This window comes from Oryzias latipes, chromosome 21 (genome assembly GCF_053564925.1).
Source record: "Oryzias latipes strain Hd-rR chromosome 21, Olatipes_Hd-rR_3.1".
NCBI classification, from domain to species: domain Eukaryota; kingdom Metazoa; phylum Chordata; class Actinopteri; order Beloniformes; family Adrianichthyidae; genus Oryzias; species Oryzias latipes.
In genome coordinates, this window is record NC_136257.1 from 32261576 (window position 1) to 32282794 (window position 21219).

General features: G+C 39.3%; 1 protein-coding gene across 9 annotated transcripts in view; it reads left to right on the forward strand.

Moving 5' to 3' along the window:
- Positions 1 to 19599, forward strand: part of lrp1bb (low density lipoprotein receptor-related protein 1Bb) — a 389546-nt gene extending 369947 nt beyond the window's left edge. For 7 of the 9 annotated variants that reach the window (XM_078939203.1, XM_078939196.1, XM_078939197.1 and 4 more), the window contains 11 exons: positions 1027 to 1152; positions 2222 to 2386; positions 7042 to 7203; positions 7600 to 7774; positions 8168 to 8272; positions 10289 to 10402; positions 12674 to 12750; positions 13446 to 13536; positions 13857 to 14007; positions 16468 to 16542; positions 18432 to 19599. In XM_078939203.1, coding sequence (XP_078795329.1) covers positions 1027 to 1152; positions 2222 to 2386; positions 7042 to 7203; positions 7600 to 7774; positions 8168 to 8272; positions 10289 to 10402; positions 12674 to 12750; positions 13446 to 13536; positions 13857 to 14007; positions 16468 to 16542; positions 18432 to 18572 — 1382 coding nt within the window. In that variant the 3' untranslated portion in view covers positions 18573 to 19599. The remainder of the gene's footprint in view (positions 1 to 1026; positions 1153 to 2221; positions 2387 to 7041; positions 7204 to 7599; positions 7775 to 8167; positions 8273 to 10288; positions 10403 to 12673; positions 12751 to 13445; positions 13537 to 13856; positions 14008 to 16467; positions 16543 to 18431) is intronic. The other 2 variants (XM_078939200.1, XM_078939204.1) reach the window with 2 other exon arrangements.
- Positions 19600 to 21219: the final 1620 nt, after the last annotated feature.

Sequence of the window (21219 nt, forward strand, 5' to 3'; positions counted from 1 at the left end):
GTTTAAAAGATTTTTCACATGACCTTAAGGAGGAAATTGGGAAAAAGATCTAAAACACAGCTAAAAATATAAAATTTGACAATGATCAATCACAGGTACAAGCCCTTTTTTACTTTATTTTCAGGTTACTGAGCTCTTTGGAGATCTACACCAAGAAACCCGCCCCTAAACAGCAGTTTAATTAAACCTTAAACATCTCGTCTTTGACCATCTATCTCAAAATATTTGATTCTGTTTTAGTTTTACAGGAAGCATGTTTTTTTTTTAATAAATCCAGTTGATGCAGCCATGTCCTCCCTCCGTCTAATTCCATAGTAAACCAGCGAATGTTTGTTGTTCGCCTCATGTCAGCTGCTAATGGCGAACAGCAAAAGGCAGTTCAGTCTTGGTCAGTTTTTCTCCTGCAGCGCAGCTCTTTTATTCTCCAGAGACTCATTAGGCCAGCTGTGCAGCAGAATATGTAAGTCTGTGGGCAGAGGATGCACTCGGCCTGGTCAAAGCTGTGAAGTGAGAGCTTGACAAGCTCAGCAAAACCCCTGACAACCATTTAAATGGCAAAGATTCCTTTGAAACGTATTCTCTGCCCTGATTTTACAGATATTAAACGCTGTGGTCTGCCAGTTGATCATCACCACCGTTGGAAACAAAGAAAAAGGGATTTTGTAATTAAAGTGTTGCTTTACATTTCTGTGTCAGCTCATCGTTGTGACCTTTTGCACTTACTTATACTAAAAATCTGTAACCAAGTTCAGTTTATTTTGATGAATTCAGACTTGAGTTTTTTTCTATTTTCTGCCGACGACCTCAAGAAGAGCCCTTTATAATGCCTCTGATCACCTTGACAAAAGAAAATGAACACTACTTTAAGATATGTTGAGTTTTAGCCCTGAAACCTCTCCTGGTTCAGAAAGAAAAAAACATTTCATAAGAGGAATTAGGTGAAATGAAGAGTAAGCTGCCTTTCATCAAACAAACATGATTGCAAATTATCAAGTAACCTTTTTTTGTTTTTTTTCCTGTGTAAAGCACCAAATCCTTGCCTGAGAATGCAGTGTGAATTCATGTGTCTGCTCAACCCGACGGGAGCCAGATGTACCTGTCCAGAAGGAAAGGTGTTGGTTAATGGCACCTGTGGAGATGTCAACACCTCAGGTGAGCTCGTGAGTGTAAATTAGCTTTAGTTTCAGTAGGAAAACTTGTTTTCTTTTAATCAGAATAGCAGGGCATGTTGTCAAATGAGCTGCTATCTCGGTAACCATTCTCTGAAGAGCCCTGACATCTAAACGAGCAGATTCTCTCGGACGTCAACATAGAGGCTTCGTGGTTTCAGCTTTGTCGATGGGACTATTTTTGTTGTGAAAACCTTTTAAAATAATTTAGACTGCAGTCACAAATCCCAAAGTGCCAATGCGCTGCAACCTAAAGTCGCTGGGGTTAAAATTAAATGGCGACTGGACGATTTTTTGACATGGGTCAGTGGGCGCCCGGACACATTTGGAGGTCGTGCGGGGGCAGGCCGGCGGCAGCGTGATCATTGACTGATAGGAGGCTCTCCAACGTCACCAGAATCCTCTGGTGATCGGCTTAAATAATCTTCTTCTTTTGGTAATTTACAAACTGAAACATCGGTCAGCCTCATTTGTCTTTGTATTGATAAAAATAACTTGGAACTTTGACACACTTTTATTATATTCCATTGCTAACCATCCTTGAGATCAATATTTTTTACATTTTTTTGTATTTTGTTGATTCAGTTTTGCAGTGGGTGGAACCTGTTAGCGACTAACCAGATATATATATATACATTTTAACTATTCATTTAGATGTTTCTAAATTTTCACTCAGTCTTCTTTACGTTTCTCTTTTTAAACAATATTTGTTCTTGAAAATGTTGGTTTGTTTTTGTAAATTCTGTAAATCACATAACCCTTTAGTAATTTAAAATTTTTTATATTCCTTCCTATAACTACATCTAAGATATACTGCAGTGACTTAATGTTTTATTTGAGTCTTTCCTCCACTCTGACATGTTTATCTTTATTCTTTTCTGGGTGGGAATGTTTCCTATTTGAGGTTTTAATTAAATCTGTTTGCTACTTCCTTTTTTTGACGACGTTTTTGTGCGCATATGATGTTGTTTTTCTGGATGTTTTTGAAAAGCACAAAGTGAAATAGGACGTACAGAGAAAGTTGGGTTTGATGAGGTTTTGTTGCCGTGAAGGTGAACTGTGCCGCCCCCCCTGCGAGAATGGAGGACGCTGCCTGGCCAATGAGAAAGGAGACTGGAGGTGCTACTGTTGGCCCGACTTTTCAGGGGAGCGCTGTGAGGTCAACCACTGTACAGACTACTGCCTAAACGGGGGGACCTGCATGGGCTCGCCGCTGGGTAAGTCTGCAGAGAATCACACTGTCAAAGCCCATCTGAGGTTTCTGTTCGAGTGCTGCAGGTAATCTTCACTGGGCTGTGAACGCGGCTCACCTCTTCATTGGCATTCATATACGTGTGAAAGCCGTTTGTATGTATTTATGATGTTATCGTTGGAAAATCCAAGGATCCAGGTGTGTATGAATACCTGGTTGAAATATGGTATTTTATATTCGAGTCGAGGCAGAAAAGCCTGCAAAAGAACAATCTTTCATGTCAACTCTCTTTCTATCCCAATTCTCCTTCATGCTGCTTTGGAAATACAGTGAAATATTTGAAAATGTTGAAATGTCTGGTGTAGTCTGTACAGTCGTGTCAGTTTGGATGTCAGCTCTCGTTACTACAAAGATGCACGGAAATAATTAGAAAGTTTAGGAGGCGTGGGAAAAAAACACAGCAAGAAGCTTCATTTAAACACACGGGTATGAAAGTGAATAAGAGCGAAACGTGAACATTAAAAGAGTAGAAGAAGAAATAAAGACGTAAGTGGAGGTGTGACAGAGCACGAGGTCAAACAAACCCTGCAGAGAACCGAAAAGTTTGTGGATTCTGGTGTCCTCAGAAGTGCTTTCATTGATGCTCAACATAGCAGCAGCAGACAGTTGTTTGGTTCTGATCCAAGGTTCTACCAGCTGACTGCTTCCTGCAGAGCTCCTGGCGTGCTATGAGAGCTCCAACAAGCATTTAGATCACACAACACTGGGGGCTTTAGAAACTTAGAGCAGTATTTTAAAACTAAATCTGTTTATTTGAATCCAGTGAAAAGATTTGAGTACAGGAGGGATCTGATCAGTTCTCCTGGTTCTGGTCCAAACTCTGGCAGCAGTGTTCTGAAATAGGTTCAGCTTTGGGGTTTTGAATAGCAGCGGGCTGAAGACACTTAGTAGTCTGCAGGTGATGAAGGTGTAAATCGTTTTCTCTATATCTTATTTAGACACTAATTGACCAAAGTGGTGAAAGACTGTCGCACAGCCACTACAGACATTTTGCACATATTGCACAGATGTTCAGAAGTGAATAGGCATGGAAAAAGTGAAAACAGTTGTACTTTTTCATGTGACATTTACAAAGATATGTCATAAATTATGTTAAAACCATGGAAGAAGTACAAATAGACAACACAAAAAACACATAAATCAAGGTAAAAGTTGATTTACGTGGCTAAAAATGTGTGCATTAATGACTTGGTATATATTTATATATGCGCCGTATATGCCATAGAAAGTTATATATTAGTAGTACATGCATAAAAGGTCTGTTGGACATTTGTGGAAGGGTTGTGGAAAGCCACAGATTTGCAAATCACATCATTTCAGTAGAAAAATAATCCCATCAAGCTTTTATTGTGGGACGAAATCAATAAAAGCCGCTGTAAACTTTATTGCATATTCAGAAAGACTCAAAGCTTCTGCTTTATGTGAAAATGCCGTCTGATTGTTAAGAGTCTGAACAGCTGATAAAAGTCAAACATGCTACTGTGTGCGTCTGTTGCTTTGACTCGTGAAGAGGGCCGACCACAACAATGCCAAAGGATTTGACTGAATTTGTTTTTCGCCACAATAAAAGTACAGAGTAAATGTTGGATCAGAACAGAGCTCTTTTGAGGTGGTTGGAAGGAATTCAATAAAGACTGACATCCAGGTAATTCCAATTACATGCTGTGGACCATTTCCTGTAGTAAAAAACTTACTGCAGTTAGGAAATGATGACATTTTGGATGTGAGAATCGAGTTATTTTATCTCTTTCTTTAAACGGGGTATTGAATTAAATCGATCCAGTAGATTTGTGTTTCTATATGAAGTTTTGAAGAACCTTAAGACGGGCATGGTTGCCAGATTGGGCAGTTTCCCGCACAATTGTGCGGTTTTGATTTTGTGGGCAAAAATTGCTTTGTGCAGGTTTTGAGGTCGGTTTGGTGTCTTTCTTTTTTTGGTTGCTTAATTTTTGTCTTGCTTTCTAAAATATATTGTTTTTTTATTTTATTTTCATGGTGATATTTATGTTTGTGTTTTTGAGCTGAGTGATTTGTTGATGAAATTTGCACTTCACTGTCACCATATATAAATGTATAAATGAAGTAATTTAACTGAAATAACTTCAGTCATAACAAACTGAGTAGAGTTTTGTCTTTTTGTTTGTCCTGTTTTAATGACAAAGTTCACTCATTCAAAGTTGTGTTTGGTTTTCCTTGTGTTGTATGTTTTATGCCTGTCATTGTTAGATGCCGGACATTATTTAAAAAATATATCTTCTGCACAAATATTGAACATCATGTTTAATCTTGATCTATGTATCCATTTTGTTAGATCTGTATTTGGAATTAAGAAACTTAAACGATGATTGAGAGTGAAAAGGTTTTTCTTCAGAGATGAATTTCTTCTTGGCACAATCTGCTTATTCTTAGAGTTTTGTGATCTCAGCAAAAAGGACATAAACGTTTTTCTTTTATTTTTTTTCCAATAGATTTGACATAAACTAAGAGAAATAGCTGCTCTGATTTATGGGGTAATGTTTTAACTGCATTTAGCCCATGTAATCTGCAGTAAGTGCAGACATTTAAGTTTTTTTATTTTTATGCTTTATTAAAAATGAATATAAAAACTTTTTTAAGGTGATATTGTAATGCAGGTTTATTGATCTTGATTTAATATTTTGTAATATTTGTCTGTCTTTATAGCATCTCAAATTAGAACAAACAATGCTTTCCTGTAAAGGATATATAACGCATTAAAGGCGTCTTATAGGTTTATTTATTTTTATTAGAATTACTAAAATCTATAACATATATGATCGTTTCCACAAAGTCAGGCCAGGTATTAATTGCATTATTTGCAGTTAATACCTGGAACCTTGCAGTTCTTATCTTCTGTAGTAATTATGTATCTGGACAGTGGTAGAGTCAGAATTGTTCTTATTACTGTCAGCTTCCAGGCCCTCCAACCTGAACCGGCAGATTTGCTGATGTGCTCAGCAGCTGACAGACAGGGAGGTCTGTTCTCTGGACATTTATTTGCAAACCTGAGATATACTTGCCTGTTCAGGAAGCAGCTGCAACCGTAAAGTTTCAGGGAAGTTTTCAAGTTTCACATATTCTGTTCAGCCAATCTGACCTCTTTGTATTTTATTTATTTAAATTTTCACTTCCCCACTAGTTGTTGAATTTTAAAACATCTTATTGAAATGGTGTTCTTTTTTTCATTGTTTTTTTTCTTTCTGGTTTACTGTCTCCAGTGCACGCTGCCTGCATCGGAGGGCTGTCCGTGTTGTTGTCAGTCTCTTCGTGATGCTGACGGCTCTCCCATTCTTTAGGATTTTTTGAGGAGGAAGTTTGGATGAGGAGAAGTGTTGGATGATTAGGATGATTGGGAGTACAGCCATGCACCTTACACAGGTCACAACTGATTGTTCGATGTGACCAGACACTTGGCGACATCAGAACAAAACGTAGACGACGATGTTTTGGAAAACACCAGTTAAAATAAGATTAAACTTAAAGATTAAACGTGTTCTGTAGCTTTTTGCTCATGATGGGGAACCTATATGAGTAGTGATGAGGCCTCATGAAAACAATATTAAAACTATCAAATAATTCCACCAACCGAATTAAAACACCACATTCAACACCTTTGGGTAACATACAGTAAAATAAAACATCAAACACTGGTGGGAAACGGGGGTGCGAGAATCATTTAACAGCTGGAGGCTGGAGGCGCATCCAGGGCAGGAAAATTTGATTTTTTCCTTTCCAAAATAAATTATTTTTCAAAATAAAAGATAGCTTAGACTCAATACATCTGACTAAAACCCACCAAATTAAAGTGAAACTCGCCCAAAGCAATCTTTCTCTGCAATATCAAAATCAAACCCAATTGGGCGGAAAACCACAGGATCTGGTAACACTGCTGGTATGTGCATGTTCTTGTTTGACTGCTTTGTGACACACCGACACAGTGGCTGTATGGGTCACGTGACTTTTCCTGAAGTTATAGATGCACCGACACAGGGTTTCACTTTATGAGCTCGACACGTGAGCCGAGGTGTCGGGTTGTCGGACCCATCACTATATATGAGGAAAAGGGAGATTAAAATTGTGTTTGAGTATCACTGTGAATCAGGAGCAGATGAAAAGATGCCGCTGGAAAAAGCGTGTGGTTGTGATGTCGGTGTTACAATTGGCTGAGCTCAAGACCCCGCCTCTCCTCCATTCAGCTGCATCCACTTGCAGATCAATAGATCCACGGACGTCTTTGTCTCCGACTCGTTTGAATCGGAATCTGGATCTAATCTGTACGGATGGATAGATCTGAAATTGCTTCCACTTCTGATGCATCACTATTGTTAGATTGGGGGGGTGCGGGGCTGTAAGCTAGTGGGAGAGCATGTAAACTATTAACTCATGCCGTTCTGCAGAAACTGCCTACTAGAAAATGACACAAGATTTGATTGAATTTTGGCTAAAAATGGCAGTCATAATTGAAAGACCACTGGGAACACTTTGAAAATAGATCAAAAGACGATCAGAGTGGGACTTAAATGGTGCTTTACATCTCTGTATTTGTGTCTGTCTGGAAGACTTTGTTGCTCTTATGTTATGAAACTCCTCTTTTTGTTTTAGGAAAGCCTACGTGCCGATGTCCTCTCGGATTCTCTGGTCCTTTTTGTGAGAGAAGAATCTGTGACAGCTACTGTTTAAACGGCGGGACATGTGACGTGACCGAGGGGAACCAGCCTGTGTGCCGATGTATGGCAGAATATACCGGAGACCGCTGTCTCAACCGTGAGTTCATCACAACAACTCATTTTGGGTGTGAGAGTTAAGTCTGTTCATCATCCTGAAAAGATTCAGATCCATCGCTTTCCACAAACGCTGGAGTCCAAATGCTGCCACTCAGTAACCTTCTGGGTGTTTCTGCAAATGAGTAATGTATTTTCCTTTGCAGAGCTTTGGCATTATGGGTTAGGGGGAAAACAATTTCAGATTCACATCATTAGTATGGTCCCACTGTTGCTTTCCCTTGGCATGATGTTTTCATCTGTGGCTAAGATGTAATTTGATCTGGGTAATTAAGTCCCATTAAAGCCTTGTAAACTCATTTCTAACCAGCTGTAACTGTGTTCATAGTTGCACTCTCGCCCCTCTATATGCCTTACTTTTTTTTTCAATCTTCAACAGACATATGTCATCACTACTGCGTGAACTCCAAAGCCTGCACCTTATCCAGCAGCGGCTACGTGGAGTGTGTGTGTCCCACCAGGTTTGAAGGAAACAAATGCGAGGTGGACAAGTGTCTCCGCTGCCATGGGGCTCCCTGCCTCATTAATGAGGAAACGGGGGACGTGGTTTGCAAGTGAGTGCTTGCTGTTCTTGTCCATCATTCCTGTTGTTGGATTCCTTGGGCTTTACACATTCAGTTCTTTCACAGACGAGCATTCATTAACCAGAGTGCTCTCAGTTCAGGTTCTGGCCGCTGTACCCACAGGCTACCGGCGTGTTGAATTGATTTGATTAGATCTGAAAAATGTATTTGGGCCAGAGAGTCTGCAGCATTTCATCAAAGATGGATAAAATCATTGAAATGAGAGCCAGATGATCTTTTCACCTTTACATAAATTATGCATATGTTTTACAAAAACCACCAAGGACTCGTTTGCTTGTATTATTTTTTTTTTCCTTTGTAAAAGTTCAGAGATATATATTTTTCTTACTTGTAACCAGAGTCAATTATTTCTCCCCCCTCCAGCTGCACAAATGGCAGAATAGCGCCAAGCTGTCAGCTGTGTGACGGATATTGCTACAATGGAGGTACTTGTCACCTGGACCCTGACACCAGCCTGCCTTTCTGTCAGTAAGTCCCTGCATAATGGCTGAAAGAGGAAAATACAGAATGTTCACCCTGGCTTTGTTTTTTTTGTGTAAGTTTTCTGAACAAAACCATTGTGAAATTGATTTTTGCCCAATTCAAGAAATGAAAACACATTATTTAATTTCTTCTGGAAAGAAATTAAGTGGCGAAGGGTTTGGTGAAACCGTTTGGAGGCCATGGAACAGGACACCTCAAGGTTTCTTGCAGATAAAAATGGTTGACTCTCTCAAAGTCTCTCTGGATAGAAGTCTGTCTTTTGGTACAAACCTTGAGAACATATGTTTTAATGAAAACAAAACAAAAAAAGGAACTCCATTGGTAAAATATTGTGAACTCCAAAACTTTTACGAGGAACAAATTTGAGTGCTATTCATGGGGGATACAAATATTTCCACTGCTACCCTCACATGCAATACTGTGTTTAAAACCTGTACAAGGAGGAAATTGGAAATCTATTTCAAAGCCAACTGTCTACTTTTTCTTTTTTTCCGAAACGGCCATTGTCCGCTGTGGTTAAATTGAAATTCTCCGCTTACAAATTCCAGAGGATGGAATCAATCTCTATGCAAATGATCCCGTCTTATTCGATGAGGTTAACAGATCCTGATAATGTGGTTTATTATTTGCTCCAAAGACCAGAAATTATGTGAGATGATGGATATGCTGATGTCAAGGAATCATAAAGGTTGACCTTAACACTCTAAATGTAAATGTGTATTTTATGATATGATACACAGAAATCACAAGGCTAAGTTGCGTAATAGTGGTTCTTACATTAATAATAAACTGCTGGGTTTGTCAAAAGAAAAACCCTGCAGGAAAATATTTGAGGGGTTATTATAACATATATATATTTACCAAAAGCTCCCATGAGATATGTTCCCCCAGAGATCACAGGAACTTTGTCAGCGAGTTAGATAAATATCTCTCATCAGTCAAACAGAAACTGTGCTTTTGTTTGCCTCACTCCTGCAGCTGTGATTGTTGTTCATTCTATAAAAAGTTGCTTCTTTTACGAAGAGAGGATGTAGCTGATGCCAAAAAAGTGCAACTTTATGCAGATCCATAAGGCCTGACCTTAAATGATTTCTTTAATCAATTTTTCTTCCACCTTGAACAGGGGCTTATTACTGAAGATGGCAAAGATTTGGGTTAGAATTAATTTAATACCACACTTGACACTGATATACATGAGTTTAAAGAGCCACATTTGACATTTCACAATTTAAAACTATTTTCCAAAACATAAAATAGTTACAAAAACTTTTTTTATTTATTTTATAATGTATCGTAACCAGGGTTTCTGCATAAATCTGCACATTTTTGACCTTTGAATAAAATGTTTATACATTATAAATTATTTCAAAAATGCCAAAGAATATTTAAATTATTTTTAACAGAAGTTTAGCATTTTCCTGTTTTTTCGCTGCTCTGAGGTCAGGCTAATCATCTTTCCTCTCCGTTCAGCCATCCTACCTGCAGCTCTCCATCCATTTGGTTGGAAACATGTGGTTTCATATGCCGAATTTTGGAAGAAAAGCACAAAATTGGCAAATTACAGTTCGTATTCTGTTGAATATTAATGTTAGGTGAATATTTGGCCCCAACATGGTTTTTGTGGAAAATAAAGTAAGAATTATATGTCTGTTTTTCTGTGTAATGATTATTATTACTTTTTGTTTGTCTCCGCAAATCCCAGAAAAAGCACTTTCCATCTTTTCTTAATAGGAAATTCAAATTTTTACCTCTAAAGTCAGAGTTTTCCAGATCACACTATCATAACAGTATTCCTTGCAGATGCCCCCATGAACCTGAAGAGCCCTGATGTTGATTTGTTTTCATGACTATTTACTCAAAACACAGCATTGACTTCCACCTGCTTGTAGCTGAAGCTGCTGAAAGGATGTAGCGTGTCAGTCTCCATTCATTCGACAATCAAGTATTCAACAGCATACATTCTCTGCGCCCTTTTATCACTCCAAACACAATGTTTTGCAGCTGCACATCAGGGTTCAAGAACCAACGTTGTGATGAGCTGGCCAACCCCTGCGATTACTTCTGTCAGAATGAGGGGATGTGCACATTAACAGCTCTTAACAAACCTCGCTGCAAGTAGGTCCCTCTCACCTCTCCAGCTGTTTTCAGAGCCCACTCACCTTCGCTCATGAACCCACCTCCACGTCATCCAAACTCATTTCTGCCCCGGTTCAGAGAGCAGACCCGGGGCCTTCTTGTAGCAATACACTATGTAATAAGTGCTGGAGAAATCTCCTAAACTAGATAATGATATTCACTGACACCTTGTTAGAATTAACCCAAAAATACAGTCTACATTTAAAAAAGTTTTGCTCGTTGACTCAAAATGTCCTGTTTACACTAAGTAGTTATGGCAACATGGTCAGTGGGCGGGATCCGTTCTGTTAGAATTGAGGAAATTAGACAAGAGTGTGGCTTGGTTGAACGTCCTACAGATATCATACAGACACCTTTGTTTCACGTGCACACACTATGTGTGCGTCTTTGTACAGGTTAAATGGGGTGTAGTACTCAGATTTTACCAACGACTAGAGTGTAGCATGAAGGCACCATGCCACAGCCTCACCTGTACGTCATAACTGCGTGTGACTTCTATTTACGTTCACAGCGAATGTCATTCACGCGCTATGGGTGTCCGTTTTCATTATTAAGTCAATGTACAGACGTGATCAGAGGTCCTGCGGTGGATTTTGAGTGTGGAGCGCAGCGCGGTGGTCTGACAACGGGGTGGTTTGAGTGACATGGCACAATTTGGGCGGCACGGCACGTCCAGAGTTTTAAAATCGGAACTTTGGCGAGGTTGTCGCATCAACCAATCAGGGACTCAGCTTTGGGAATGTGATATGTTCAGTGACCCGATCAGTGGGTGGAGCACAATATCAACATGGATTATCAAACTGATCGTTTTCGTCCTGAACGTCCATCCATCCATTTTCTTAGCCCGCTGCATCCCTTTCGGGGGCCACAAGGTTTCTGGAGCCCGTCCCATTCGGTTTAAACGTAGCTTTACAGATACTCTACAATACACTTGCCACACACGACCGGAGGTATCATCTACATGACGTCCCTTGATGTGGCAGAGCGAGCCTGCAAGACCCACTTCCACTACCTTTAAGATGCAGGCGATCCTCTCTGTGACCTTCCACGAGCCTGGGGTCAAGCTCCCCCATACAGGTGCATGTGACTAAGGCTTAATATGTAGATTCCTCCAGCCAAACCAGACTCGACTAAAGGCTACCATTCTCCAACGGTTGGGGTTGAAGAGCACAAGTCATGTATGTTACAGACAGAGAAATTAGTTTCTGCAACAACATTAGAATTAGAGAGAGCAGAGTGAGGGAATCATAGAACAACCTGTTTCCTTTAAATGATGTATGCTACTCTAAGCACAGTGAGGAGGTACAGAACTGAACTGTTGCTAGCTTATGTAGCACTTCTTACATTATGCATTGCTGCATGAGTCTGCACAATTTCTGCCCCTTACTGCAACCCATTCATTCATCTCCTCGCCCTCCACGCACAAGCTAGCTGAAAAACATTTTATTGTCTTTGTGATGTGGACAACATTGTGTGCATGTTTGCTAGTACAGTTGCGCTAACGGCACGGAATTATGTTTAAGTTACAGAGCAAACAATTTCTTAATGTATTTATGTATTTTTTATAACTTTGAAGTCTTGAATATGTGTATGTTGTTTTGTGTTTTGTATGTTGTGTCAAAGTTTCATCTTTGTTTCTTTTATTCCTCCTAACGTAGATCAAACTGTCAATATTGTCTACGGTTTCCCTATAAAAATTCATAAAGGTTGTGACATTTTGCCTCACAAAGGCATGACTTTTCCCACAAATGTCTTGTTCTGCATTTTTATTTATGCTATTCTTAGTCTGAAATGCATGTAGTTCTGAACAATTAAAAAACCGGCTCACCTTTTAGATCATTCATGCTTGACAGACACATCTGCATCAATCCTGTGAAATTAAACATCACCCTTTTTTAACTAGGGTCATACATATCGCCCATCCAATTTCATTGGACCACAAATGAGATGATGACTTGTCCTGCTGTCATTTCTTTTTTCTTTGTACTGAATATTCATTATGCAAATTCACACACTGTTTAGGGAAACAACCTAGATGTACGTAGTACTTTCTCTCCAGCTGGTGTGTTGTTTGTGTTGGATCAAAGCACCTCATGGTGAAATTGAATCTTAATGTGGTGTATATGTAAGCCACAGTCACATCATCCTGTACTTCATTCTGAAAAGAAGTCCTTCTAAAAGTATCCTCTGAAACTACGTCTTCTCAAAAGGCATTACGGTTTTTGTTTTTTGTCTTTTAACCTTTTTTAGATGTTCAGCCAATTGGGCAGGAACGCAGTGTGAAAGACCTGCCCCTAAAAGCAGCAGATCAGACAACACCAGTGGAGGTAAGAAAACAGAATTCTAAGGCCGAATCCGAACTCTTCCCCGACCTCTACGGCCTCTCTCTACCCCTAGATTTAGCCCTGCAGATGGAAAGTTATAGGAAAATAGTGTGTCAAATTCGGACGTCACCCCCATTCGATGGGGTCATAAGTAGTTGCTGGTCATCCACATTAGCGCGTAGCTTCCAGGGCTCGCAACATCAGTTTTATGACTTATAACTTTATGACTAGTCATGCTAACACAAAAAGTCATTGCTTACATTTTCATGTGAAGAAATGTGTCGCGCTGTGCTGCGGAGGAGAAAAAAAACTATTTTGGGCTTTTCCTCCAAATGCCCCTACTATTGGAGGAATGGGGTGAAGCGGGAGGGGTAGGGGTAGAATTCAGAAGTAGATGAAAAAAAGTTAAACAAATCAATAAAACCTTTTTTTTTTTGTTTTTTGCCTTTTCAAAAGGAAAATTTAAAACAAACTGTACAAGATCTAACATCAGTTGTTGTTTTTATTTTTTTTTCACATCAAGGGTGATTGAATTCTTTACTGTGTCTTTTTACTTCAGTATCAATGTCTTTCTTATCTCCCCAGGATAGATGGTCTGTAAATAATAGAAAACCATCTAAAGATCATCTTTTTGTGTGTGTTCGTCATTTCAACTCATCCTATCTTGTGTTCATCTTGATGTCTATCTTCTGCTGCAGGGAGCATTGCTATCATTGTGCCTCTGGTCTTGTTGGTCATCTTGATAGTGATGGTGGTGACAGGTGTTTACATCTGCAGACGGAGGCAAAGGTACGTTCAGAAAAAGCTCAAGGAGAAAACCGAAGCTGAGGCTTCTCTGTAGCAACAGATGACAGGAGATCAATCCCTGTGCAGCTCTAAAGATTGATGAAATAGCCTTTAGTAGGAAAAATGTTGCATTTTCAAAAGAATACAGAAATATGAAACCTGTATTAGTGTCTTCTATTTCAACACTTTAACAAAGTGCCAGTCTTCAAGTATGTCAAGTAGTGCAGCTCAGTTTTTCCGTTTGGGCCTGTGCAGTGGCAGACAGCTTGTTGACCTGCAGGCTGAGTGTCATGTTAATGAGGGCTCCCTCCTCTTCTTCTCAGGGGAAAACGTGTCCAGAGGCAGCCCATGACCAACGGAGGAATAAACGTGGAGATCGGGAACCCTTCATACAACATGTATGAGGTGGACCATGACAACCATGCTGATGCAGGCAGCTTGCTGCGACCCAACTTCACGCTGGACCCTCACAAGGTTGGAAGCTGTCTTAAGATAATGCATCTTGACTATAACCCAAAGGCTACAGATTAATAAGCCAGGCACAACTATCCATAATGGGGATCTTTTGTAACGAGTAAGTGAAATTAATTATAGACCCCGGCGCTTTTAATTGGGTTTTCTTCAGAGCTCATTATTGAAAGACACTTCATTGTTGTGAATTTGAATTTTATGTTGATTGGTAAAAAAGTCACAAACTCATTTATTGGTTCATCCGTCTTAGCTTTTCTTTAAACCTTTAAGACCAGAGATGTCATCGGCGACAAATAACACGCTCTTAGACATACCATAACTCCTAGATCATTCACACAATCAACGTTGATTGAGTAAACACTTCACTACTGTAACATGTTGCAAATCAAAGCAAAACTGCTTTTCTCTGGTTCACAATCCACTGGAATTATGTTGATTGGGTAAACGGTTCAAGAGTCGCGGTAGTTGAAGAATGTAAACAATGGAGCAGTACCTCTGGTGTTAAAGGGTTAATTAGTGTGTAAGTGGATCTTCAGTACTGTCAGGTGAGTTTTCAGCGGGAGGGGCTGAAACCCAGAATCTGAGGAAGTCCTCAGGGTGGAAAAATTGGTCTTTTGAGTTTGTGAATTTTTAGCCTGATTTTGTACGCCAACTTTATATAATAAAAAGAAAGATCAAATGTTTATGTTGGGTACAATAGCTGTGTGGACAAGGTTAAAAATAATTTCAGTGCTGTCTCTCTGAGACAGAACTTTAACATAATTACAAACATATATCTATAATGTTACACTTTTACTATAGAAAAGCCTTGACTAACATTTCTTTATTCTGACTCAAATATGATGTAAAAATTAAATTATTTCATAACCCTTGCCAGTTCATAACAAAGGTTGTCTCACGACATTAAACAAAAGGAAGAAACATGAGAAACATTTAATAAGGATGTTTTAATCCAGTGTATTCAAGCTCATTCATTAAGACCAAGGTCTCTTCACTGAATTCTATTACCAGCCTATGTAAGCCTATATAGCTTTTACTGAGCAAACATTAGGCAACTTTGGCAAGAAAAATTCCTCTAAATGAAAGATTAAGAAAAAAAAAAACATCCAGTAGAACTAGACTCGATAAATACAATCTGCTGTGACCGCTTGGGCTCTGAAAGGACAGGAAAGAGACAAAAAACATTTAAAAAATGAATTAGTACCTTGCCTGCATTTTTTTTTTTTGATGGCTCCCATAGTGAGATATAAATACAAACCAACGTTTTCTTCTTTTTATTCAGCACAAATTAATTTCATTAACTTTTTCCAGGGAAAAGCACTGATCTAAATACTTAGTTCAATTCTCTATGAGGTCTTTGACTTGACCTTTTAACATGCACTTATCATTAGCCCAGTTGTACAAGTTTGTTTTCTTAATCTACAAAAATATTCATTAGTACTAATTAAGCCGTCTTTCTAGATATTAAGAAATGACTGAGTGTTCATTATTCTGTGGGTGTTAAAAGAACAAATTCATTCATAATGGAAAAATATGACTTATAATAGTTTTGACCTTTAAAGGTTAATATCAAATGGAATTGTTTATTTTTACTTTCTACTCTTTAACACTGTGAGAGGGAATGAAGTCCCTAACAGTCTAAAAAAGTACTTTGTAATAGTTGGCCCTTCTAAAGAGAGTTGAAACAAAATGATAATTATTTTCTTTTAATGAAAGTTTTAGCATAAAGCCTAAGTCACAGCTGTCCTTACGGATGGATACATGCTATATGGAGGCAAAAAATGGTCAAACCTGAACAGGGCACACAGGTGAACCACAATCTTGAGATTGTGGAGCGCTTGGTTATCCAGCACAACCAAAATGGGACATTGCATTAACCACACGTTCGATTATGGTATGTTCCATTTCATGCATCACCGGCACGGCTCATCTGTGCATCATTTGCTCAGGGTCAAAAAGGGTTCACCCTACGACAGCATGAGTGCGAATATGAATACTTCACAAAACACTTACCGCATGCACAATAATGGTATGTTCCCTTTTCAAGACATGCCTTGAGGTGGCTGCTCAAGCCTATTTTTGTTTTAGGTGAACCTAAAACTCTGTCGTACTTAAGAAATACATTTAATTTGAATTTGGACAACCCAAAAACCTGCGGCACCCATATGGTCCAACCCTCCGTATGGGTGCGTGTGACTAAACCGTCGAAACATTTCAGGTGCGTGATCAAACCCAACCGTGTCTGATAACAGAAGAACCTAAGAAGTCAGTTAATAATACAGACACTATAATTGAACTAAGAGAGGTTTAATGCTGCTTCTGTGCTTCAATTTTTTCTGTTTTTCCTCTGACTCAACACCAACAGCAGTCCTGCTCACAGCTGGACTGATTATAGTCATGGGGATAATTATCTCTGTGTGATCAGTGCGGTGAACTAAAGTGCTGCTTGTTTTCTTCTTGCAGGGCTGGTGTGTGAAATCCAGTGATCCTCACACCTCGAGCATGAATTCTGTGCCCAAGGAGGTGATACCCGGACAGGTACATTTGACCCTTTGTTTAATAAAAATGTAACGGATTTATGAATCATGCAAGGAATCTATCTTGTGTAAAAGTATGATTAGAGTATAATACGTTTTAAATACTAAAACGCCTAAAATAGGCATAAGCTGTATTTCACTTCTCCTCACCATCACTACTTTATCGCTCCTCTTGTGTGATTAAAACCCGAGTTAAAAAGAAACTAAAGTTAATGATCTGAAGAACATAAAGTTGACAGTAGCAATAGAATAATGGTGGACATTCATTTCTATTGGCTCAGACATTATGAAAAGCTCCTGTCACTTTTAAATTTGTACTCATTTTGCAGGGATCGCCTTGCAGTTCATTAGAATGACTGCTTTGTTATTTTGTCAGTTATTTTTATGCCCACTACTTACATCTTTGATAATTCAATGACCTAAGCATTTCTATTGTCCAAGCGAAAAACATTGAAAATTTAAACCATACTTTCTCTCTGAACCAATTTTAACTTTAGCATCAGTTTAAATGCTGGTGCTGTAAATTTTACTTTACTGCTGCGTGCAAAAATGTGAATATGCACATGTTTAACTTGAAGAAAAGTGTCTTCCTGTTGCAGTAATTATTCCTCTGTTACCTAAAAGGCTGTATTTAGAGGATTAGAACTGACTTCACTATAGTACGGGTGAATACTCGATTCTGATTGGTTGCAGGGTGTGAATTAAAAAGTGATACCACACCTAAAAAGAAGTCCCGGTCACATAGCCCAAATGTTCTAAATCAGGGGTCCCCAAATCCAGGCCTGGAGGGCCACTGTCATTTATGTTTTCCAACCAACCATTGAAGCTCACTATTGGCTAAACACACCTGATCCAGGTAATCAGCAGCAAATACGACAGGGTTTCTGGAAAACCAGCAGGACACCGGCCCTCGAGGCCTGGATTTGGGGATCCCTGTTCTAGATAACTGCGCTGACCTTAACGGCAGTTGGTATTCCAATTAATAACATGTTTTAAACAAATGTATGGAAAAACATAAACAAACACATTGGTTGTCTTACCGTATTCCACAGTTTATCCCAACAGCAAGGTAATAGAAAAACAACAAATGAATTTATGGTTTACTGGTCATTTTGAAGACTGTGATACAGCAGAAGAGAAAGAGAGAAAAGAATCTAAAGGCTGTGTCACACAGCCACTAAGTTCATGTTCTATGTTGACCTACGATTTCTGTGCGTGGTTTTATTTGTGATGTATCTGTGAAAAAAATCACATGAAGACCACAACTTTGCTCACTTTTTCCACATATACTCACGTATGACCAGTTTTCATCCAGGTGAAAAATATAGTGGCTATTCGACACGGCCTGAACTAAGAGGAAATAAGACACAGGGAGGATTTGAACTATTTCGATTTCTCTTTGAACTGATGCTTTTATTAAGCTATTATGACAATCAGCATATATATCATTTTCCTTTGCCGCTTCAGCTGAGGTTGGCTCTGTAGCTGTTACAAAACTAACAAGATCAATGTACCAAAATATCATTGATATTAGGAAATCCTGTCCTAAGAGACCATGGTACAAGCAGGATAAGGCACTTCAAAGTGTTCATTATCAAAAATTCACAGACCTGACAGCAACCGGAAGGAGGGGATTGATCAGGCTGTCGTGTTGTCAGTTAATTTCTGATAATGCTCACGTCTTCAGGCCTTATCCATTACACTCTTATACCATGCTCCGGGTGAATACTCGATTCTGATTGGCTGCTGGGTGTGGATTAACCCTTACTTGATTGTCACATAGATCCAGTAGACGACTGTTTTCCGACAATAAAGTCGAAGCTAAAGAAGTCCTAATTCTGAACTGGAAATAAGAAGTTTCTCCTCTGAGAGTATCCTCTTCTTCTACAGCCCATGAACTACTCCAACCCTGTGTATGCCAAGATCTACATCGATGGGCAAAACTGCCGGAAGCCAGTCATCAGTATTGATGAGAGGAGAGAGCTACTCCCAAAGAAACTAGAAGGGACAATTCATGAAACCGCCGCATAGCCTAATAGCCTAACTTTAACTTTTGTACTTTCCTTTTCCCTTTTCTTTTTTAAATCACAACGTACAATACGAAGGAGGAAAAAGATTCTTCTTTTTAATTTCCTACGAGACTCTTAGATTCTACAGGAATAGCATCAGCATAATGTCTTAATTTGTGTGATGAAATGTTTAATTTCCCCATTTATGTTTTGCTTTCTAATGTTTGTAAAGTAATACAGCACTATACTGTATACTGTCCTGAAGTGATTTGCAAAAAACTTCATTAACACCATAAGCCATTGCTGTGCACAGTTGAAATGCAGTTCCATGGTTTGTACTCTGTGTTTAGCCCAAAGGGAATACAGACTCTGGGTTTCCTTGAGAGGTTAATAAACAGAGATTTTGACTTACTTCTCCTGATCCAATGTATGTATCGTAGAAAAAAGTTCCTGGTTTTATCCTTTTTTTCTTCTGGTTTTTGTCCATTTATTTAATTTATTGTCGTCTATGAAGTGTTCCATAGCTGTCGTCCTTTTTTCCCTGCACCTGATGGATCCACTTCCATCAGAGCATAATATACACATGCTCTTTTCTCACACTGTGTTATCCCACGGTTGTTGTCTCTTATTGGTTTCCACAGACTTCAAGCTGCATCTGCCTAGTTTCTATGGAAATATATAACACAAAGTAATCTTGTGGTCAGAGAGACGGAGGCCCACGCTGAATGTTCACTCGTCAGATTCCCTCATCCCGTACTGCACACTCAGAGGACAGACACTGAATACCATATTTTTATAGGTCTCATTTGTCAGCAGATGTATTGAATATTGTAAACAAGGAAGAGATTTGCCACAGTTGCAAAGGTTATTAAGAGGTATTATGATACAAAACTTTCTGCAGAAAAGAAAGATGATATAAGAAATTTTATAATTTTGTATTTGATTTGTATGTCGTTTGGCTGCTTGTATTTTCAAGAAATGTATTAAATGTAAGTAATTTTTATATAAAAATGTAAATCAACATTGAATAAAAAGGGGCTTATTTCCAATCTGTTTCCCTTCGTTTTTTTCCCCTCTCAGTTTGGCACTTTTTAAAGTCTGTAATTATGAGTAAAAGACTCCGCCGCCAATGTGTGCAGCCCCGGCAAGATCAAAGGGACTTGTCGGGATAGGCTGATGACATGACAAGTCAGTCGCCATGTGAGGTCGTCCACCGGCTGTGCAGAGGAAGATTCCTGGCACATCATCATTGGCCCCCCCATGTGTGAATTAAGGCCAGCACTATTCAAAACCTGGAGGTGGAGGGCTGGTGTTGATGGCACCAGCTGAATGATAATTCAGACTAACAGTACAATCGCTATGTCTCCATTTATTTAACCCTCTCTATCACCATAGCAACCAGAGGAGGCAGTAGGGCTCCTGCTTTTTTTCCATTTGCCTTGCAGACACACCGCCACATTTTGAAATTGACGAGCTGTTCCCACATTTTTAGCTTTCAAGAGTTGTCCACTAAGATAAACATCTGTCTAATAACAGGGAGATGAGTTCTTCTCATTTTTATTTGCTATTTGTTAAACACTTAAACTTGTAAGAAGTATTTTTGTGCTCCAAGTTACTGTACTGGGGGAGGAGTACAACCTGTAACCCTTGTGCTATCCTAGGCACTTTAACATTGGGAGTGGGGTCATCTAGACCCACTAGTCCAGGGGTGGGCAATTCCAGGCCTCGAGGGCCGGTGTGTCTGCATGATTTCCAGATACTCTTGCCCTACTCATGGCTGATTACCTGGTTCAGGTGTGTCCAGCCAATAATCTTGCCCTACTCATGGCTGATTACCTGGTTCAGGTGTGTCCAGCCAATTAGAACATCCCAGAGCAGGGTATGCTGGAAAACATGCAGGACTGCGGCCCTCAGTGCCCACCTCTGCACTAGTCAGTGCTCTGAACCTATTTTCTTCAATGATTTGTGATCTTCACTGGTGTCCATGGATTACATGAAATCTTTCCACCTTTATCCACCTTTGTCATGGTAGGGAGAACACGTCAATGGAAGGGGGGGGGGGTCATCTAAGATAGCACAGGGGTTAAAGAGCAAAACTGTTAACAACCAAGAAAAGAAATTATGTTAATATTTGGCACAGTTCATTGTTATCATTATTGTTATTTGATCTTTATTTCCTCGTGTACAGTGTGTATGTGTGTGTGTGTGTGGGGGGGGGGGGGGGCACAAATTCCAATGTGCATGTGCCACGATGTATCTGCAAATGGCAAATAAAACACTCTACTATTGCCAGATTTTGGGCAACAAAATCTGCCAATACATGTCATCCTCTCCTTAATACAGTACAGTTGACCTGTCCCATGTGCAGAAAAAGACCCCCAAAGCATCATGCTACCACCTCCATGCTTCACAGTAGGGTTAGTGTTCTTTGGATGGTACTCATCCTTCTTCTTCTTCCAAACACGGCGAGTGGAATTCAGACCAGCAGGTTCTATTTTGGTCTCATCTGACTAGATGGCTTTTTCACTCTGGATCATCCAAATAGTCACTGGCAAACTAGACACACTAAATGAAGTATATCACAAACAACTGTGAAAAATAAAAGTTAAAACTTCAGTCATAACTTGAGTTACGATGTTGAAGATCATTGCAGAAGGGTCATGTTTAAT